Source organism: Passer montanus, unplaced genomic scaffold (genome assembly GCF_014805655.1).
Source record: "Passer montanus isolate IOZ18808 unplaced genomic scaffold, ASM1480565v1 scaffold9, whole genome shotgun sequence".
Lineage (NCBI taxonomy): Eukaryota > Metazoa > Chordata > Aves > Passeriformes > Passeridae > Passer > Passer montanus.
In genome coordinates, this window is record NW_024374367.1 from 8,059,929 (window position 1) to 8,081,362 (window position 21,434).

At 49.8% G+C, this 21,434-nt stretch overlaps 2 protein-coding genes across 7 annotated transcripts in view; both read left to right on the forward strand.

Moving 5' to 3' along the window:
• The window catches only part of PLXNB1 (plexin B1), a 52,449-nt gene extending 48,517 nt beyond the window's left edge, over window positions 1–3,932 (forward strand). For all 5 annotated transcript variants that reach the window (XM_039695375.1, XM_039695373.1, XM_039695374.1 and 2 more), the window contains exons 31-37: window positions 650–816; window positions 1,155–1,315; window positions 1,557–1,704; window positions 2,422–2,486; window positions 2,568–2,643; window positions 2,997–3,071; window positions 3,609–3,932. In XM_039695375.1, coding sequence (XP_039551309.1) covers window positions 650–816; window positions 1,155–1,315; window positions 1,557–1,704; window positions 2,422–2,486; window positions 2,568–2,643; window positions 2,997–3,071; window positions 3,609–3,713 — 797 coding nt within the window. In that variant the 3' untranslated portion in view covers window positions 3,714–3,932. The remainder of the gene's footprint in view (window positions 1–649; window positions 817–1,154; window positions 1,316–1,556; window positions 1,705–2,421; window positions 2,487–2,567; window positions 2,644–2,996; window positions 3,072–3,608) is intronic.
• A 4,789-nt stretch (window positions 3,933–8,721) lies between these two features.
• On the forward strand, window positions 8,722–21,433 carry LOC120514021 (SRSF protein kinase 3-like). 2 transcript variants are annotated; one of them, XM_039734019.1, is made up of 12 exons: window positions 8,722–9,329; window positions 11,883–12,009; window positions 12,168–12,276; window positions 12,757–12,844; window positions 14,985–15,072; window positions 15,293–15,399; window positions 17,297–17,459; window positions 18,654–18,739; window positions 19,167–19,274; window positions 19,687–19,756; window positions 19,840–19,932; window positions 21,167–21,433. In XM_039734019.1, the coding sequence occupies exons 2-12, from the start codon at window positions 11,964–11,966 to the stop codon at window positions 21,352–21,354; spliced, it is 1,146 nt and encodes a 381-aa protein (XP_039589953.1). In that variant the 5' UTR covers window positions 8,722–9,329; window positions 11,883–11,963; the 3' UTR covers window positions 21,355–21,433. The 2 variants fall into 2 exon arrangements, with proteins under 2 accessions (XP_039589953.1, XP_039589954.1); XM_039734020.1 differs by having other exon boundaries at window positions 20,405–21,296.
• Window position 21,434: the final 1 nt, after the last annotated feature.

The following is a 21,434-nucleotide window of genomic DNA, read 5'->3' on the forward strand; positions in this document are numbered from 1 at the left end:
AGCCCCAGCTTTATGCTGATATAGAAGGCTGACACATCCCTTGGACTCTCATATGCTTGTCAGATATTTGAAAGCTTGGTCAGGTGAGGTCAGAGGAAAGCAAAAGTGTGAGAGCTGAGGAAGGCTGGGCTAGGTGTGAAAATACAGAAGCACAGTTGTCTGACTCTCTAGGGCTGAACACAGTCTGCAACTTGCAGAAATCTTTATGTCTTCAGGTGCTGGGCATGGCCTGAGAGGGATGATGGGATGTCAGGCAGTGTCCTTACTGCCTGACAGAGTGTACAGCTCCATGGATACTCCTGTGGCATGAGGCACAATAGCTACAGGCTGCAGCTTAAGAGATTCAAATTGGATATGGAACAAAACTTCTTCAGCAAAAGGGTGGCTCAACCCTGAAACAGACCACTGGGGTCGTGGGGGATCTCTGTGTGGGTAGGTTTCCAAGACCTTGAAGGTTTTGGGTGAACAAAGGCAACCTTCTGTATAGTTGGCAATGGTTGTACTCTGCAGAAGGCTGGATAGAGGCCTCCAGAGATGCCTTCCCATTTGTGTTTCTGTTGTATTGGGAAATCTTGCTTTCTTGGCCTCACCTGGCCAAGGTCTACTGTGAGAGAGCCAACACTCATCTATAAACAATTGCTTGATTTAGAAACACCAATGCTGGAGGATGCAGATGAAGGTGGGATCAAGCTTTGGCACCTGGTAAAACCAACAGAAGAGCCAGAGCTTCCCAAGCATCGGCGTGGGAGCTTGAGAGATCGGGAGCGGGCCAAGGCAATCCCAGAGATCTATCTGACACGTCTGCTCTCCATGAAGGTGAGGGGAAGCACAGATTGTGTTGTGCTTGGGATCTTGCTTTCCTTCATATCCCCCAGCAGCTTGCAGGGGTGTGTGTGAAGATGAAGCAGTACCTGCGGTGACTTTGAGTACATTTGAGTCTCCTCTACATTTTGCTTTGCTCACGAGGTTCTCCCTGGCCTCTGTTCCACACACCACCTTTCTCCTTTGTTGCTGCTCCCTTCAGTGGGGGTGGAGTACCCTTGGATGGGTGAGGGGCTGTCACTGAGAAGAAGCGTGTGACCTCTCATCTTTGAGGCCCAGGTTCTCTACTCTCCTCTGTCTGTGCTGACCCTGTCCTGTTTGATTTTCCACAGGGCACTCTGCAGAAGTTTGTGGATGACTTGTTCCAGGTGATCCTCAGTACCAACCGCCCTGTTCCTCTGGCAGTCAAATACTTCTTTGACCTGTTAGATGAGCAGGCCATCCACTATGGGATCACAGACCCTGAGACCATCCATATCTGGAAGACAAACAGGTGGGGTGTTCCTGAGGGCCCTGGAGGAGGCACTGCTGGCTTGCTTAGAGCTTGCAAAGTGACAGCCACCTCTGCCTACTGAGGAGGAGCAAAATTCAAGTGCAGGGCAGCAGACTATAGGGTGAAGAGCTGGTTTTGCTTGGAGGGCAGAGCAGAGAGATGCAGTAACATGTAGAATTTCTTTCAGCACTGTGGCTGTCACCTCTGCTGATGCCCTTTTGCCTTTCTGTCCTCTCTACAGCCTCCCCCTGAGGTTCTGGATCAATATCATCAAGAACCCCCAGTTTGTTTTTGATGTTCAGACGTCGGATAACGTGGACGCTGTGCTGCTGGTCATTGCACAGACCTTCATGGACTCCTGTACAATAGCTGACCATAAGTTAGGGCGGGTGAGTACAGAGGGAGAAGGGACCATGGCTGGCACAGAGAGTTGAGCAGTGCTGCCTTAGGAAGGCAATAATGTTTACATAGCACCATGGGGACAGCAGGCTCGGCTCCCCCTGGTTTCCATGTGCAGCTGGAGAGGAATGGGGGCTCCTGGGAAGAGAGGAGAGAGGATTAGATTTTGTTTAGCAACAAGAAATTTTTGAGGAATGCTCTTTATTTAAAGCTTGCAGCTGTAAATAAAGCTACTTGGGGGACAGAGCTGAACTCCAGTTGACTGTGGCAGACAGTGGGAGTCACAGGATGCAACTTGGGACATTCTGGCCTCTAGAAAGGCTTTCCACCATCACTACTCACCCTGTGCTGAGGGTGGAACAGTCCTGCACAATTCACCAGAGATGGGGTGGGTGGATCTCTGGAGCACATCAGGCATCAGCTGTGCAAAGCCATAGCCAGTGTGATCTCATACTGGTGATCACCCAGCTCCAGGGGGAAGGCTGCACTAGGGATCCCAGGGTGCCTTCATCAGCACATCTCAGGGTGTCTCAGACTGCATTACTAGAAGAGAGCTTGCTGTTTGAAGTGCCTCTCCATGCAGAGAACAAAAAATTCCTGATCCCAAACAAATGGCAGAAATTGGGCGGTGGTGTTATCTGCTGAGGTTAGTCCACAGCACAATAAAAGGAGCTTTTCATAACCAATTCTGGTTTTGGATGTTCAAGGACTCTCCAATCAATAAGCTGCTTTATGCCCGGGACATTCCTCGCTACAAGCAGATGGTGGAAAGGTAAGTGATGGATGTGAGGAGTTGTGGTTTCAGCAGTGAGGAGGGGGGACCATGCACTAATTCCTGTGTGCCCCTGTCTAGGTACTACTCAGACATTCGTCAGACCATCTCTGCCAGTGACCAGGAGATGAACTCTGCCCTGGCTGAGCTGTCACGGGTAAATAAAAGTGTTTCAGAAGTCACCTGGCCCCTCACCTGTGTATCTAGGAGAGAGTTATTAATGCAAAGATGAGATATTCCAGCTGAGTGTGCAGTTCTGCTCAGACACACTGACTGTGCCTAGTGGCTGCTCTGCACCACAGGGAGGGTGAGGGTCTGCCCAGCAAGCACTGGAGAGAAGAGGTGGTATCAAGGATTCAGGGCAAGAAATACATGTGATTTTTCCTTTGCTAGCAACTGTTGGTGAATTCTCTTTCCTGTTCTTTCTTAATGAGTTGTGAGGACACAGGATGTGACAGGACAATTGTTAGGTGTCTTACAGTTTTGTCTAATTTCTTCTCTTATAAACAGAATTACTCAGGTGACCTCAATTCCCTGGTGGCTCTACATGAATTGTACAAATACATCAATAAGTACTATGACCAGGTGAGTGTGTGTTTCCAGCAGCTATGAGTATACCTTTCTTCTTCTACCACCCAAACAAAAAAACTACAAAAATTAACAATAAAGGGCCAGACTATTCCAACACTGTGTATTTCATTGGCATGCATAACTCATGTCATGAGTTTGTTTTATTCTTATCAAAGAGCAAGGGAGGAGATGAGCAAAAAGAGCTTATCTCTAACTTGGAGGCTTTTGGCATTTCATGTGCACCTCTTCATTTTTACTCCAATATCCAAATACTCTACTTAAAGAAGAAATTAAGTTAGTTCAGATTAATGTACTAAAGACTTAATTTTGAGGTGAGAAGTTTAGCATTCTTTTTGCCCTGTGAAGTCTGTAAGTTACTACAATGAATCTAGAATACTTCTTTTGTAGTTAATTTGAGATTAGTTACTACATACCCACTCTAGACTAGAGCATGCTGAATTCCAGCTTGATGTCCTCCATAATGCATGGAGTTCAGCTGGTTGGGTGTTGTGTGCTGGAGAAAGGCTGCCAGTGAGCTCTGTCTTGTTGCAGATCATTACTGCCTTGGAAGAAGACCCAACAGCACAGAAAATGCAGCTTGGATATAGACTGCAACAGATTGCAGCAGCTGTGGAGAATAAAGTCACAGATTTGTGACAGGCACAGACAGACTGCTCTCCCCTGGCTGAATGGGGACAGTGCTCATCCTAGTTGATAAACAGGGTGTCCTGCTGCCATTGGAACCAGACTCTCCAAGGAACCTGCGGGTGACATGAGCAAGGGGATGGCCAAGGCAGTACAAAGTACAAGCGTCCTTGCATCTCAGAGAATATTTTTTTACAGGTTTTTTTTTCTTTTTAAAAGCAAAATGAAACAAACAAAAAAAAAGGACAAACTCTGTTTTTTCCCTGGTAGACTGCTGAGGGACCACAGAGGTCCTTCCTACAGATGTTACGTGAATGTGCCAAGTTTGCAAACCATGTTATTGAAGAGCCAGGTGACAACACTGAGCACGGTCTGTGGAGTCCTCAGCCTTGCACAGATGCTCTTTCCAGTGCTGGAACACTCCCTGCTGCAACCACTCACTTCCTTGGGATCAGGAAGCTTTTGATTGCTGTGCTGACCTCTGTTTCCAGCTAGCAAGCACTCCTGAGAAACTCCTTGCAGCAATGTCCCTGCTGGTCCCAGATGTTGGATGTGAAAAGAAGAGTGTCCAATGGTGAAGGTCTCTTGCTCCCCAGTGCTCTGGTCTCTGACAGCTCGTGTGTGGCACCTGCTTGGCTGGAATGTGCTCACCAGCATGGGTGTTTGCCATGGGGCCCACTGTAAATGGACAGCACCCCCTCACCCTTTCCCTCAGGACAAATTCAGTGGGAGAGTCGCTGCCTGGCTCGCTTCGGTCTCCACTGACTCAGCTCGGATCTGTCTTCCTGGTTCCTTGTGGTCAGAGGTTGTCCTGCTCTTTGGAAAAGCACAAATGCCTTGTGCCACTCCCCCTTCCTCCAGTGTCCAGCTGTTTTGCTGCTCTGAACTGGACTTGTAAATACCCTCAAAGTTAATGTATTTAAATGCTAAAGGAGAATGTTTAACTTTGTGGCTTTGAGACAAAGCTTTTCTTGGAGAAGTATCTCTGTGCACTTCTACTGACAAACGTCTGTCAGCACTGGAGCAGTTTTCTCCACTGCTTTGTCTGCAGGGATAACTTGTAGGTGTCTCTGTCGTACCAGCAGCTCGCCTTTCCCCACAGCTCAGTCCCAGACTCTCTTTGTGCTCTTCTCTTAGGCTTGCCTTACACCTAACTCTCAGCTCCACTGCTCAAACTCTGCTGTTGTGGCACATAGAAGGGTTACAAAAGAGCTGTCAAGCACAACCACGATGTTCCCAAGGAACACCTAACTCTCAGCTCCACTGCTCAAACTCTGCTGTTGTGGCACATAGAAGGGTCACTTGGTGAGCTGTGAACTCAAAGGAGCTGTCAAGCACAACCACAATGTTCCCAAGGAGTCTGGTGTCCTGCAAAAAGGAATGATTTGTGCATGGAGGAGAGGCCGTGCAGCAGGCACAAGCATAGTTAGTTGGCAGCTGTCACTGGGCAGCTCCTCACTGCTCCCTCCTTAGTTCCTCTACCTTGTGAACAGCCCTCTGCCCCTCTAGGAGCTAATTTATAAGGGTGCTTTACTTGTTCTCTCTCCTGCTTGCCCCACCCCTGCCCCCCCAGCTGCTAATTCCACACTGATGTCCTGTGTGCCTGGGGCAGGTAGACAGGTCTGACTCCTCTGCCACTACTCTGAGGTGGTGATTGTGTGGGCCAGGAGGGAGCAGAGCTAGACCAGGGCAGGATGACATCCCTACCTCTCTTTACATTGCAAATAGCAGTAATTCCAGGCCTGCTCCATCAGGCTTTGTGCAAGTGCTATGTAGGTGCAGAATTGTCCTTGGAGCAGGTTAACGCTGGGCCTCTCTTCTCTTCTGTGACCCTCTCTCAGCAGTGTAGCAGTATTCCCAGGTACATGGTGTGCCCAGAGTATGAGCATCCCTGTGCAACCTTCTGCTCCTATCCTGCTGTACAGAGAGAGCAGCAGGGTGGCTGGCTGGCTGCTGCCAGGCAAAAATGGGGCTGCAGAGTTTGCCTCTTTCCCCACATGAGGACCAGTTAGGGTCTCACTCCTGCCTGACCACCCATTTCCACAAAACTTATGGGAACTTAACATCTCTGGAACCTTTTGTCTTGACTAAATCTGATTAAATTGGTCACCCCAAAAAGCTGAGCCGAGGAAAGGACTGGGAAAAAGCCAATACAAAGCATGTTAGTAAAGCCCATTTCTTGAGGGACTGCAGGAGGAGATTCCTTGGTTTGAGGCAAGTGCAGGTATAGTGGTGGAGTAGAATGTCCCCTTGTGTGTTGGTGGATGGACTTTCTACCCTAGGAAACAAGGCCTGGTTTGTGGCCTCTCCAGCTTGCTCAGTGTCTGCCAGAAGCCACAGAAAATTCCCTGGATTTCTGGCTCTACAGACTGTCAGTGTCTGCCCCTATTTTTGCAGAATTATCTCTGCACTTTCCCAGAACAGAGTGGCTTGAGGCTTAATTCTCATTCCACCTCCCACTGGTATCCACATTCTCCCTGCTTCTCAGTGCTGTTCCTGGATGTTGGAAATCGTCTGCTTTTTCCGAGTGTATCTGTGAAAGTCTGTTTTTATTAGATTGATAATCAAGACTTAAAAATAGAGCTAAACAGAAGTTTATGACCTATTTAACATCTTCAGTTTGTCCTTGCTGGCTGCACAGGACACACTGCCCAGTGCAGGTGCAGTGAGGGTGGACAGCTGGTAGTGCCCATCTCCTCCCATTCATCTTCCTCGGTGTTCTGGATACCAGCATCCTCCTCCCTGTGGACACACACCGAGGCCCTCCTGGGATCAGCTTGGCTGTTTAGGCGTGGCCCCTCTTATCTCCGTCCGTGCCCCTCTCCTGTGGCAAAATCCGTTTCTGTGGCAGGCTTCTGTTGCATTTAAATTTGCACAAAACAGTTTTATTGTGAAATTCCCTTTTGCAGGGAAAACTTATTTATTTATTCCTCTTGATCCTTCCAAGTTTTTCCCAGTCTCTGCCTGATTCCACAACCAAGCGGACATTCCTGGTCAAGGACAGAGAATCCTGTCTGCATGTTCCTGTTTGCTCACAGGTAGCAAGTTCAGTGGGCACCAGCAGAGAGAGCCCTGCTACCGCAGCCTGCTGTGGGACACGGGGATGTCACTGCTCCAGCGGGACTCCCAGCACAGCGATGTTCCCCCCGTGGCAGGCACCAGCTTTATTTAGTGCTGTGGTCAGAGGGAGGGACTTGCTTTTGCCGTGGTCTGGGTGAAAGGCTGAGAACTGATCAGTGTTAAGATAAATCTCCCTTAGTGTATTTGAACGTGTCTCCCTTTGGCACGATGAAGCACAGCTGGCACCCACGTGATGTAGATGTGAGAGCTCTTGCTTTCATCTGTCTGGTGGCAATTTTTTTTGTTTTGGTAGAAATTATGGCTGTTTTTTTTAAATGAAAATAGAGAATAGAGGGTTCTTGGATGCTGCTGCCTTGGTGGAATGCCATCTTTTTCAGGGCGTGCCCTGGCTGCAGCAAGATGCTTTTTTTTTCTTTTTTTTTTCCTTTTTTTTTTTTTTTTAATGTGTGCCTTTCTTGTGGGGATGGTTATTTTGGTTTCCAGAACACCCAGGGCATTTGCTCTTGTAGTCTTTTTCCTGGTCTGTGTCGTGGTGACTCTGCTCTCTCCCAGCCTTGTGACTTGGTGTCTGTCTGTCTGTTATGGTATGGCCTGACCTGCATTTATGCCCTGCCACACCTTAGGTTCTGCTCAGAGCGCCCAAGGTACTGTCTTTCTCAAGTTTGAATTAATAATTAATATAAAAAGCTTGAAAAAAAAATCTGAATTTTGTTACATAGTGTAATAACTGTTTGTAGATACTGTTCTGAGATGTAGGAATCTATTGGTGATATAAGAGGTTTTGTCTGTAAATAATCAGTTTAGAGTCAAAATGATTTTAATAAAGAGAATTCTTACACAATAATTCAATAAATTTTAATATACAACCTCTGTGTCATGCTGGTATTGCATGATGATGCAATTACACAGAATGTATTTTCTTCTTTCTAAGTGGAAAGTGTACTCTGAAGCACCAGGACCCCGAAGCTGTGTGAGGAGCGAGGCTTCTCCCTCCTCCCTAGGCTATGTTTCTTCAAGATAACCTTGTGCCAGTTCCACCTGCATCCCTCTGCAGTTTCCAGAGCTCAAATACCATCCCTGCCCACGGGAGCAGGCAGCCTCCCTCCACAGACACTCGTCTTGGCTGGCACTGGGGCCCCGTGGTGCATGGCAGCTCTGGCTGTGGTCTCTCACTCTGGGTAAGGGTTGCTGAACCTTCACTCTTGTCATTGTTGGTCACTGTTGTCCAACAGCGTGAGGCAGAAACCAGTGCTCCTAATTTACCAAAACAATTCTTAAATGAATTTCACAGCTCTTCCCAGACAGCAATCTGGCTCCTGGCCCATCTGTCCTCTTTTCTTCCCTCCCCTTCCTTTACTAGCAGAGTTTTGTACAGTCTGCCTCTCCCCCTCTTTTAGTCCCTCCTCTCTGTACTCTGTGTGTTCCTGTTGCCCTTTAAGGGGTCACAAGCCACTTGTCCCCTGCACGCTGCCCTGCAGGGCTCAGCACCCGGCCTGGCGCAGCCTCTGCCCCCTCCCTTGGTATTTTTAGTGCAGGGAAGGCAGGTGAGAGCAGAGGGGCACAGGCAGGGGGAGAACCACTCTGGGAGGCCCTGGCCTGGGTTTGGCAGCCTGGAGCTGCAGCAGAGCTACTGCAGGCAGGGTTAACCCTTTGCTGCAGGGCTGGGGCCTGCTCTCTGCAGCCTCAGCCAGGAAACCCGAGCTGTGCGAGCCCAGGGCCCCAGCGAGGGGGAGGCCAGGCCATGCCCAGCTCCGGTGTGAGCCTGCAGCTTGTGGCAGTGGGGGGGAAAATGTGATTCTTACTGTGTGTGGCCTTTTCCTCCCCTGTGTTGCGTGGTGCTGGGACGCTCGTGTCCCCCCAGGGCTGTGGGAGGATGCTGCTGTGCTTGCTCTCCAAGAGACAGGAACAGGGGCAGCATGGGCTCTGTGGCCACCAGCAGCATGCTGTGGTGGTGTTGGACTGTGTGCAGGCGCTGCTGGAGAGGCTGGGGTTCCTCAGGTCTGGCAGTGTGGCACACGGGCTGGTGTGGGAACAGGGATGGCTCTGCCAGGCAGAAGATGGTGCCGCAGGGCAAGTCCTGCTGACACTGCTGGGAGCAGGGAGAGAGTCAGGCAGCCCCACGGTTTCTGGGTCTGGAGAAGGCAGAGCAGAGGGGGAGGACTTCTCTGTTTCCATCTCAGCAGAGCTGTGAATTTCCCGCTATAAATAGTTGCTGTGGAGACTGTGAATCTACTGCAGGCTGCCAGGCCTGCTGCCAGGGAGGCAGGGAGAGGCCAGCAGTAAAGTGAATCCACCGCAGCTGTCTGAGGTCTCCTGCTCTCCCAAAGCCAAGGTTGTTCCCAGAAGTGGTGCTGTGATCTGATACCCTGCCCTACTCCTCACCACGTCCATCCAGTGATGCAGAAGTTCGGTGGGCTCAAGGCCATCCCTCCTGGGACAGTGCAGACTAAAATCAGAGCAGGACCAGCTGGTATCTCACTTTGGGGAGCTCCAGAGCGAGCCAGATGACAGAGGGAATGGCCTGTCCTACCCGTGAGCTGCTGCATGGTGAGTCTGTGCTGGGCCCTGGGCTCAGAGCCTCGCCAGGGCTGCTTGTCTGCTGTGTGCTGTGGCTTGCAGGGGTGCTGTGCTCAGCCTGGGCTTGTAGGTCTGTGGTGCAGGAGCTGAAAGTGTGTATTGGTCTGGTGAGTTCTGACACACCAAAGGTCCAGGTGTCATAAGGCTCTGTACACTGTTCATGCAGGCTGGGTGGAGGACTCCAGGCCAGATGTGAATCATCACTCTTTGTCCATGGCTCTCACAAACCAGGCAGGAGCAGTTCTTGAGCTGAAATTCTCTGAGCTAGTCCAGGCCTGCAGCATTCAGTGGGTTCTGCACAAAATAGTTGGAATGACAAAAGAAAAATAAGTTGTATTTAATGTGAAAGTATCAAGAAATGAAGGATTTAAAGCACCAATTGTCCTTTATCACAAAGCTTAGAAAAGTGCATTTCACTTTCCTGTACCAAGTTGCATAGCAACACTCTTCATCTTTTGCCAGCGCTTCCATCCAGAGAGGGTGGATGGAGGTAAATCTTGCATGCCTAAGGATAGACTTGGCTTGCCTCTGCAGCAACAAGGCCACCAGGGCCTGAACTGCCCAAAAGCCCCATCCACCCTAGGGCTGAGTCTTACACTTTGGGTCTGCCTCTGGGTCCTATGTTCTCACAGAAGCCTCCTATCACCAGAACACTCCACCAAGGGAAGAAGCTGTTGAGCTCCCATCTCCACACACTGAGTTTTCCTTTGGCAGGTGAATGGTAAGCTGCATGACTAAAGCTTGCTTGCTCTCAGCTCAGGCCCTGCTGTCCTCATGATGTGGGTGAAGAAGGCTCAGGCAGATGCTGGTGGTGCAGGAGTGTGTGAGGGTACTGATAAGCTTAGTCTGTGCACAAATAAGGAAGTTTTTTATTTCAGTTTTGTTTCATAGGTGGCATGTCAGGGTACATTTACTGTAAAGAGTGGCCATGCAGACATGCAGCATCCAGGGGGTTTATATCAAACAGACTGATTCTGAACAGCATAAATGCAAGGGTAAGAGGTGTAGAAATGTGTGGAGGGGGAGGCATTTTGAGCTCCTTTCAGACTTCTGTGCAGGCATGGGTGAACAGAGTAACATCATCTCTGGTACTTCGGGTTTTCCTTGACAGGGTGAAAGTCTTGAGCTCAGTCTGACCCTTAACTGGAACTGTGTTGGGAGCCTGCTGGGTGCCCAAAGGCAAGCTGTGCCTCTGGCTGCTGTGCTGGGAGAGGAACATCAGCACATGGAAAGAAACTTCAATGTTTTGAGGAAGTCAAAACATTGAGTCAAAACAGGTTCTCTGTCTCAGCAGCTGGAAGATGTTACAGCTCCAGAACAACTCCCTGCCACCAGCACTGCCAGCCCTCTATAACTATTTCTGAAAATCTTCTGGTTCAGATGAGTTCTGAGCTTTAGTGACCTGATTTGGAGGATTTAAAGTTCAATATTTCTACCTGTGCTAATGCCCTTGATTGGGAGCCTGCTGGGTGCCCAAAGGCAAGCTGTGCCTCTGGCTGCTGTGCTGGGAGAGGAACATCAGCACATGGAAAGAAACTTCAATGTTTTGAGGAAGTCAAAACATTGAGTCAAAACAGGTTCTCTGTCTCAGCAGCTGGAAGATGTTACAGCTCCAGAACAACTCCCTGCCACCAGCACTGCCAGCCCTCTATTTCTGAAAATCTTCTGGTTCAGATGAGTTCTGAGCTTTAGTGACCTGATTTGGAGGATTTAAAGTTCAATATTTCTACCTGTGATAATGCTCTATGGGCATTACTATCACCTGTCTCGAGCTCTGACAGTGTGTGTTAGCCTGAAGCTTCAGCTGTACTGCAAGTGACATTTGGAAATTATAAAAGGCTGGGTTGGGAGTGCCGCAGCTACTGTGGCTTCAATCTGTATTTCATTAGCAACAAGAGCTCTGGGCTGCTATTTCAGGTGACCAGTACTGAATCCAGTCCTACCTCAGTGCTGCAGCACTGGGGGACAGCAGTTGGATCAGTCTGTCTGGGCTGTCTTGGTGTTTATGCTTTGGACTGTCATAGTAACAAACCCCATGAGCAGCCCCTTGCCAGGATGTCCTGTGGCCTTGCTGGGATGTCACACGATTGTCAGTGACAAACCCGTGCTCCAGCCCCAGGGCTGGACTGTGGGAGAGGAGCAGCACTGTAGTGTTTAGAATGCAGGTTCTGTTTCACACCCCTCTGGAGCAGGAGCCTTCTCCTGCCAGCCAAAGCCCAAATTCCCTCCTCAGCCAGGATGGGGGTAGGGAGGAGGTGCTTCCCCTGGCTGTGGGAGGGGATCCCACAGACCCCGCTAAGCCCCTGAAAATACACACTAGGAAACCTGAGACTCCCACCTGGCCCTGGCCTGGGACCAGCCTGCCAGCTTTCCTCTTCTGAACTCTTAAAATAATCCCTGTCTCCCTGAAGTGCCAAAAGTGTAACAGCCTGACTCCAAGAGCTGCAGAAGGGAATGGGAAGGAAAGGGGTGAGGGCACAGCAGAGGCATGGCCACCCTGCAGCTCTCCATCTCTCTTGAAAGGAATGAAGCGCTGAAGCTCCCACAGCTCGGTGTCCCACTGCCTCCATCCCCTTGTGCCAGGATCTGCCATGTTCCAGGGCCATGGAGGAGCAGGTGCAGCAGGAGATGCCATCAGCCCAGCACACAGGTCAGTCCTTGGCCATGAGGCTCCAGAGATGAGATCATGCCAGGCTCTTCCCAGGCTAGAGGAGGCCACTGGGACCTGTCAGGCTGTCCTCAGCTGCTCGTTCAGTCTGAGAGCATTTAGAGATGTCATTAATATCTCTTGGTGATGGTTTTCCACAGGAGGCCACCAGCCTGTGCAGGAGGGAGAGGTGCTCAACACGCGATACCAGGTGCTGCACAAGCTGGGATGTGGCACCTTTGCCACTGTCTGGCTGTGCCAGGACATGAGGTGAGGGGCTGAGTGCCATTCAGGGAGGTGGGAAGGGGTGGCTGATGTCCTGGCAGGGCTGGCCCCTCTTGCAGAAACAGCAGAGCACAGTCTGGGAGCATGCCAGGCACCCCTGAGCACAGGGAAAACCTGACAGCAAGATCAGTGGGGTGCAACGAGCAGAGCTGGTCCCCAGAAATCAAAGAATATAAATGAAGTGGGATCAGCCCTCGCTCTGCATTTTCTTTTCTTGTTTAGACTCTGCAGTATCCATGTTCTTTTTCTCTCCAGTCCCTTGCTGGTCCCTGGGGAAGTTGTGCTGCCAGATGCCAGCAGGAGGGATGCCCATGGGCCTGGTGTGCTGCAAACCAAGCCAAGGGTGCCTGCAGAAGGGCAGCACCTTCCCTGGGGAGTCCAGGGCTGGCTGACTGGGAAAAAGGGAAGTGCTGCTGGTCAGGGCCACTGACATGCACTGGCTGACAGCTGTGGCTCGTTTCCCAGGAGGAAGAAGCAGGTAGCTGTGAAGGTTCTGAAAAGCAGGGAAGGCTTTGCTGACACTGCCCAGGATGAGGTGGCTTTCCTCCGCTGTGTGAGTATATCCTGTGGGTCTGTGCTTTGCTCCAGCAGATGGCCACTGAGTTCAGGTTTGAGTATCAGCCTCATCATCCCCTCTGCCTGCTCTCAGTCCACGGAGCTAGGTGGGGAATAGGAAAAAAAAAACCAACCTGAAAGCTGGGGAATTCATAGAAATCAGCCTAGCTCAGGACTGGACTCTGAAACAGGCATTTTCTCCTTCCTGCATCACACTGAGACATGTCCCACTTTTCTTTAAGCTGAGACTGAAATCCAGCAAAAAGGAGGAATCTGCAGAATGATAAGGTGGATAATCAACAGAAGAAGGTGGTAATGCTCTTAGGCAGGAGATAGGAACATGTCTACTGTACCTGTATAATTTACAGAGGAACATCACTCAGGACATTGCTGTATCAGAACACTGATACTGAAGTAAAAGGAACTATCTGCAATAGAAAAATATATGACATACCCAAACACAATAAACATCTGAAGTCAGAAAGCTTCTGGCCTCTGCTAATGGAGGTGATAATTAGGTGCCTGTATCTGGGTTGTAGCAAGTTGCCTTTGAAGTTGTCTGGAACTGCTAGTTCTAGAAAGCTTGTGGTTACAATTCTTCAAGTTTGTTCAAATACAAAGTTACATCAGCTTCAGATGAGTAAAAGCTATTAAATTCTGCATTTTAAATTACTCTGTGGCCTTTCTCCAACAGGTTTGGGAAAGGTTTAGTTAACACCTGTAAATCTGTAGGCCCTATCTAAAGGGAGATGAGCCAGATGCAGTGATGCAAGAGGAAGTACCAAGTGGCACTAATTTAATGTAATCAGAGGGCTGCTTTTCCACACATCAGCACAACCCTGTGTAGAGAGTGAGCCTTACCCCTGATTTATTATTAATTCTGAGAGACATGCCTGCCCATTCAGCAGCACACAGCTGGTTCCCAAGGCTTGTTCCCACCAGCACTGGGGCTTAGTGCCTGCAGAGCTGCCAGAAGAGATGATCTGGTCTCTGCTTTCAGGGCTGCTCTCTTGTGTTGTGCCAGAACAAACCTTCTGGCACTGGTGCAGGTGGATCTGGTATCTGCAAAGTGAACCAAACCAAAACCCTAGCAGCTGTGGCCATGAAGAGAGAAAAAACCAGCATGAATTGCTGTACCAGGATAAGTGCTCTGGGAGAGCAAACCCCTGGTGCTCCTTGTCACACAGGTGTGTGGTGCTGGGGGTGCTGTAGCACCTGTGCCTGGACGTTCCCTCAGCACAGGACCCTGGGCCAACAGCACATGTCCAGGTGGGTGTAAGGACAAACTGAGCACAGGGTGCTGCTCCCACTGAATGCTCCCCTGGCCTGTTGCAGTTTCTAGCCACAGATTTCTCAGGCCAAGGATGATCCCTGTGGGCAGGAACTCAGTGGATTTATCTTGAACCCTTACAAGTCCCTGTGAGATTCAGTAACCACAGGCCTCTGTAACAAGAAGAGTCCCCAGTCACCCATGTGCTCTGTGAAGAACCATCTCTGGTGTTTTTGGACCTACTATGTGCTGGGTTTGAAGGCCCCTGGCTCTAGCACAAAGGGTGTGTTCACCTCCTCCACCACCCCTCCATATCCCATTGATCACTTGCCCACAGCCAACCCTTTTCCAGCACAAAGAAGCCCCCTTCACTGAGTTCTTCCAGATGTGGAAGCTGCTCTCTACCCTGATATGACAAGTAGCATTTGAGTGGCCAAAGGCAGCCATAATGCCTCCGCCTCTCTGCAACCCCTTGAGTTAATTGCCAAAGGGCTGGTGTGAGGCAAAGGAAATGGACAGTCACTGATGCTGGGAGCAGGGAGCTGTCTTCTTGGGGGAATCCCCTTCCAGCACAAGCAGGAGCACTTTCTGGGTCTGCCTGGAGAGAATAAGCAGCAGGAAATGTGCTAGATACTATCAGCAGGATTGGTGTGAGTTGTTTTGACACTGAGGGTGTGATGGTCCCACCTCGTCAAGAGCAAGACAAAACATATAGAAACTCACTGCTGGTATTCCTGATGTTGTTTTCATGGGATTTGTCACAAAGTGCCAGAAGAGAAAGTCTGTCAGACAGGATAAAACAGGTGCAAAGTGTCCTTGTGCACATATATGTCTCTGATTGCAGCTTTCTTGGAATCCTCCCCCTCAGGTAAGCTGCATGAAGAAGAAGGACCTGGCAGGAGAAAACATCGTCTCTTTGTTAGACGACTTCAGAATGATTGGAGAGAATGGTTTCCATATCCTTCAGAGGAGAGTGCTTTTCTGGGCCAGAAAGGATGGTGTAAACCTGAGTGCTGTGCTGCCATGAGGAGGATGAGCAGGGCTGCAGCTGGACCAGGGCACATGGGCATGGCTGGAGGGGAGAGGCTGAATCAGGAGGTATTTGGTTGCCCTGGTGAAAGGCAGAGGGTTGGTGGTAACACCTTTCCCGTTAGTGAATCCCTAACTCCTTCCCACATTCTTGCCTGGTATTTGAGGTGCTGGGTCCTTCCATTCGATGTCTGATGGGAAACTACACAGCCCAGGGACTGCCCTTGCCTTTTGTGAAAAGGTCTTTACAGCAGGTGAGAACTTAGCTGCAATCAGGCAAGGGTGCCAAGGGGCATGTGGGACATGCCACAGTCTTCCTCCCAAGGGGAAGGACTTGGGTGTTACTGCCTAAGCCTGCAGCCTCCTCAGGTTTGGGAAGGAGTCAGGGCCACAAAGTGCCACAAGCCTGCAGATGTACACCAGGGAGTCAGGACTGGTACTTCTGTTCCCATCAGCTCAGTAATTACTGGGTTATCTGCTGCTCATACACCTAGCAGGGGACAAACAGCCTGCCATAGTTCTACTTCTTGTGGGCAAACCATGTCTGCCCTCCTGCTGCCCAGAGAAGTCCCCTCTGGCAGTAATGGCAGACTGCTGGCATTTGCCTTGGCATCCAGCTGTGGCATCCATTGTCAGCTCCAGCAGCTTTCTGCATGGTACCCATGAAGGCTGATCAAGGTCTCCCTCCCATCTCCACATGAATTTCTAAATTGCTGATTTGGTCAGCTGGTTCTCTTTCCATGCTGAGGTTTCCCTGTGCAGAGCCAACTTTTCCTTCATCCACTGTAAGGATGTGTTGTGCCTATTTAAAAGATGGTGAAAAATTTCTTCAGGGCTGGCTCTTCTTAAGGAATGAGAAACCTGAGTGAGGCCCCTGAATAGTTAAAATTACTTTTTGCCTCTCGTGCTGAGATTCATCAGAAGTCTGCACACTTGCCAAGATGAAGATTTGCTACCCTGATTCCTGTGCCCTTCTAGGGATACTAAGAAAGAAAATTGCTTCCTCCTTCATCCTGTTTTCTGTAGTAGCCTCTCCTTTCTCTAAAGAAGCTCCACTAACACCTGAGTATTACACAAAAATGTAGTGGCATTACCTCTGTGCTCTATTTGATACTCAGTCTTTTGCTGATACATTATCTGCTTTAATTGTAGAATCTCAGTTCTGTTTTCCCCCTTCAGAACAGCACTGGGGCAGTATTTACCTCTGATTCATTCCAGTTTAGTTATTTAAATCTTTCCCCACATTTCACAGTTACCATTTAAGGCTGATATTTCCCTGGGGCTGGTGTTCATCCCAGAATAGAATTTGATAATACAGAGAATATTTACCAATCCTTTATGACTGACCAGAGTGTTAAAAAACAAACCTAAATGTCCCCATAGCCTTTTCTCTGTTATTGATTTCTGATAGTGAGTCTTCATCTCTGGAAGGTGTTGTTTATTTCTCCCCTGTGACAGGCCAGGCTCTCCCTGCTGCATCACAAGCTTTTCTTTCCCTACATGGCTCTCCTGCAGGGCCCTGAAATCCTCTGTCTGCACTCACTCATGGTCTCTCCCCCTCCTGTCTGTGTTATCCTGTGTCTCCTTCTTTCCTTGTATGATGGGACACCCTCCCATGCCTGTCATTAACACCAGTCCCTTTACATGTCACTGTCATTCAAATGGAAGTTGGGGGCTGGTTATAATCAGTGGCAAGGCACAGAGGTCCCAGGACACAACAGCCATCCAAACAAGAATGTTTTTTCAGAAGAAAGTTCAGCTTTGTAATCATAATAGCCTCCTCATAGCCCCATCCTCCTCCCACCTCCCTGGGCTTGCCCATCTGTGCTGGTACCTGTGGATTGTCACACTGTGCTGATTGACACTTTTGCTGTGTGTCACCCCTAACACCCCTTTCTTCACTGGGCTGTCCAGGCCTCCCCTTGCTCCTGGGGCTCTGCTGTCATGTGGGGTGATGAACCCCTTGTGCCTGCTCCCATAGGCCACCCCCCCAGCAAACCATTCATTGCCAGGGGTTACCACCAGTGCCTGACTGTGCCTGCCTTGCACTCCCGCTGTGCCTGCCTGCTCTGGCAGCTGCTGGGGCAGGAGAGGTGGTGGGGACCCTGCCAGGGCTGCTGTGACACTGTGACAGTGCTGCCTCATTGCCAGGTGCTGGCAGGGCTGCATTTCCTGCACGAGTGCTGCCGCATCATCCACGCAGACATCAAACCAGAGAACATCCTGCTCCATGGGCACAGCAAAGGCCTCCAAAGGCTTCTCACGGCTGCACTCGACTGCCACCAGGGAACTGAAGGGAGGCTAAAGGGAGCAGGTGAGCACTCCAGGGCTTTTTTAACAAAAAAATGGACTTAGGTGTTTATTGGCAGGAGAGAAATGAGAGGCAGCAGGTACAGATGCCTTAGGAAAGGTTCACATCTCCTACAACAGCCAGTACAAAACATGACAGCCAGTATAAAACATTATAGCCAGCTTATGCTGCTGAAAGGCCTCTCCTTTCTCTGCTTAGCACAAACACCAGGCTGGGCTCAAGGCACCTACAGAAGTGTGGTCCTGCAGGTGGGTTTGTGTGAAGGACAGCTACAGGTCACAGATATCTGTTAACAGCCCCACCACCACCTCGGAGCTCACTCTCAAGGCTTGAGGTCCAGGACAATTCCATGTATCTGATGTTTTCAGCTGCTGAAAGGTTTACATACAAAAAGGCTTGATCAGAAAGCTGTATGACACTCCTGCTCTTTATTTCCCTCATTTCTGAGGTTTGTGGGAGACTTGTATGTGCTGCTAATCTTCAAGGCCTTCTGAGACATAATTTATGTGCACAGAATGGTGTGAATATTGAATTGAATAAGATGTAGGGCTGCAGAGTTTCTCGAGAGATTATCTCATCTCCCAGCAATGAGGCCTTTCATATTATCCTTGCACTGTGTTCTCCTGTGAGCATTTCTCCCATGACAGTGTTGTTTTGTCTCTCAAACTCTGGGGCAATCAGGGAATGCTAAATTAGTGACCGAGTCTTTTGCTTGGAGCAGAAAAGCACACTATTAAGCATAGACTGACAGCTCACTGTAAGGCACTAAACCAGGAATTACCTTTTCCTGGGATCACATGGAAGCATAAGGTCCATGTTGCTGGCCAAGCAGGCTGTATCCAAGGTCTGTGACAGCCAGGGTTGCTGAAGGCTGAGGGGGAATTACAGATGCTTGGGCTCTGACTGGTGCTCTCCTCTGGGCCCACAGTAATTTAACCTTGCAGCAGGACAGGAGCCTATGGTCACACTGTTCCACTCCAAGCTACTGTTCTCCCATTCTCTCATGTTTTACTGGATACCAGGTCTTTTTTTGTGTTCCTTAAAAAAAGAGGGGTGGCATTTGATTTACGATAAAAAGTATTTAGGAGCTTTTAGGCCAAGAAACTTTAAGGGAAGGCAGACATACCTCTCCTGTGGTAAGTGGTGTGTACCTGCTGGTTCAGAAAGACCTGATTTCTCTTTGTCCTTCCCGTCTAGGAGGTGATCTTGGCAATCAGTTGGAAGAATCTGATTTAATGAGCATAGAGGTGAAAATTGCAGATCTAGGAAGCGCATGCTGGACAGTGAGTCTGCTCCAAGTCTCAATCCTGTGACAATGTGTGATGTTGTGTGCTCCTTTCCATCCCACACTGTGTCTGTCTGTCCCTTTACAGCTGAACAGCTATTTCAGAGATGCCAATATTGGGGAGTTTTGTTATGTTTGCCACTCTCAGCTCCAAGATGTGCACGGTCTTCCTTGAGCCACTGTCAGTTTTGGACATTTCTCCAGCTTGCAGTTAGTCCCTACGATGAGAAATTTAAAACTATGTTCAGTGTGAAATGGTGAGAGGTGGATTCCCACTGGTGTCAGTGGGGCAGGAATGTGCTGGCTGTGCCCTGCACAGAGCTGAGAACACACATCCATTTGTGTCCCCAATGTCCTGTCACCGCACAAGAAGCTTGTGACCACCAGTGCTGCTGTGGCTGTTTAAGGAGTTTTTACTGTTTTAGTACAAGCCTTTTTCCAAGGAGATACAGACGCAGCCGTACCGGGCCCTGGAAGTGCTCCTTGGATTAGACTACGGCACTCCTGCGGATATCTGGAGTACAGCCTGCCTGGTAGGGCTGGGGACAGCACTGGGGAGGGGACAGGCCATAGCTGGCCGGGGCAGCATGTCCTGAGCATCCCTGTAAAGAAAGCTTCCTTTCGGAGAAGGCAAAGGGGGCTGTTGGCACTCGTTCACTTTAGGGCAAAAGTCTGCTGCTGGTACGACCCACTCCTAATTTAGTTTAAGCTCTAAGGCAATTCACACTCCATGTAGATTAGCTCAGAGGCTTGCCTGCATCAGGCACATGCTGCTTTTCATCCTGATGGAGATAAAGGTGTTGTTTCACTGCGGTACAGATCAAGCCAGTGTGAGTATTTCCACATTTTAGGACCAGTTTTGTGTGATAAAGAGGGCAGTATCAGTTAGTGGGCAAGGAAAACTCCAAGACAATCAGTGAATTAACAGTGCTACTCCATTTCTAGGCATTTGAAATGGCAACTGGAGAGCGTCTATTTGATCCTCAACCTGGGAAATATTTCTCCAGAGATGATGGTAGGACTCCATGAGTTTTATTCATTTCACTGACAGAAGTGTCACAGTCTGTATCTAAATTTGTCTTCCCTCCCTCCATCTAGATCATGTTGCTCGTATTATTGAACTCTTGGGAAGAATTCCTCCTCAGATTGTTTTCTCATGGAACAAGTCAACAAAATTTTTCAGCAGGCCAGGTAAGAACTGGCATAAGGAAGTTTATTTTAAAAATCACTGCAGATCTCTGACACACTCCTACTCAGCTCATGCTGAACTCCCCCAAAAGTTACTCACACAATGCAGGCTACAAGCAGGGATGGAACACAAATGGAAACTTCATAAAGAGCAGTAACACTCCCTGCCCTGCCTACTCTGCAATCCATGAGCATTCCAGGGATGAATGCACAATCCTGAAAAATGGTCATAGCAAACACTGAACAGGGAAAGCATTTCCATTCTTTCTCCTTTGGATTTGGAGAAAATGGAAATGCAGACAGGAAACAGTTCCATGCCAGGAAGGCTGAAGAGTGTGTAACAGGCTGCACTTCACCCAGTCACTGACAGAGAACAATGATGCCCAGGAATGGGACACTCATATCCTTCCAATGTGGCTGCTATATTTAGGCTTCTGACCCAACTGCAACATCTCTTCTGTTTTATTCTCCCCAGTTCCTCTCCCTTTGACTCATGAGTCTTGAAACCCTTCTTTGACCACAAGGCATCACATGACTCCACCCTTCTGCAATTTGGCCTACCATCCTTCTCTGCTTTCATGCTCACCAGCCTACCCACAGTTCATGCAGTGCTTAGTACTGGTCCCATGCTGGAATTTAACCAGTACCTCCCTGCATATCCACATCCTTTGCTCACACTTATGTCTTCTATGGTTCTTGAAAGAAATTAGTCAAAACTAGTTCTACATTCACTGTCCCTGTGAACCACCCTGGCCTGACCACACATGCCTGACTTGAATCACTGTATTTACACCATGCACTCGCCAGGATGAGGGTTGCTACACTCTGCTGGGCCCCACAGAGCTGCTTGGCATGTAACAAATTCAACAAGAGTCTTGCGAGCTCTGACACTGAAATAGCATGATGCATCCGGGTGCCTGTGGGCAGGCACAGGGAGCAAGCAGCAATGGCTCTGGCGTGGTTATTCTGGGAACACTTTGTGCACTCTTGGCACATTCTCACCTAAGGAAAGTACTCAGGAACAGAGAGACTCCAAACACCAGCTTGAAAAGGTGGTTCCTGAGAAGCACCCGAAAGCCAAACCTGCAAAGGGGCAGCTCAGGTGGAGCTTACAGAGATAATTCCAAGAAGAAGGCAAAGATCTTTCGGGATGCCTCGGGTTAATTCTGAGGCGAGGCGCGGCCGCCTCAGCCGCGCAGGTGTGACTGAGGCGCTGTGCCCACGCTGTTTCTGCCAGGCGCGCTCCTGCGGCTCTCCCGGCTCCTTCCCCGCAGCCTCCCCGGCATCCTGGCGGACCGGCACGGCTGGAGCCCGCGGGAGGCGGCCGCCTTCGCCGCCTTCCTGCTGCCCGCGCTGCACTACGCGCCCGAGCGCCGCGCCAGCGCCTCGCAGAGCCTGCGGCACGCCTGGATCGCCGCGCCGTGACCGAGCCGGCTGTCCCCGCCTCACGGCACCGAGCTACCGCAGCGACCGCACCGCCCTCCCGCGGGCGGCGCGGCTGCGCA

Excerpts from the sequence above, each read along its gene's own strand:
- LOC120514021 (XM_039734019.1), top strand. The coding sequence starts at position 11,964 with ATGGAGGAGCAGGTGCAGCAGGAGATGCCATCAGCCCAGCACACAG. Across the intron at positions 18,740-19,166 it reads TAGGAAGCGCATGCTGGACA|TACAAGCCTTTTTCCAAGGA; the intron begins GTGAGTCTGCTC and ends TTACTGTTTTAG. Across the intron at positions 19,757-19,839 it reads ATATTTCTCCAGAGATGATG|ATCATGTTGCTCGTATTATT; the intron begins GTAGGACTCCAT and ends CCCTCCATCTAG.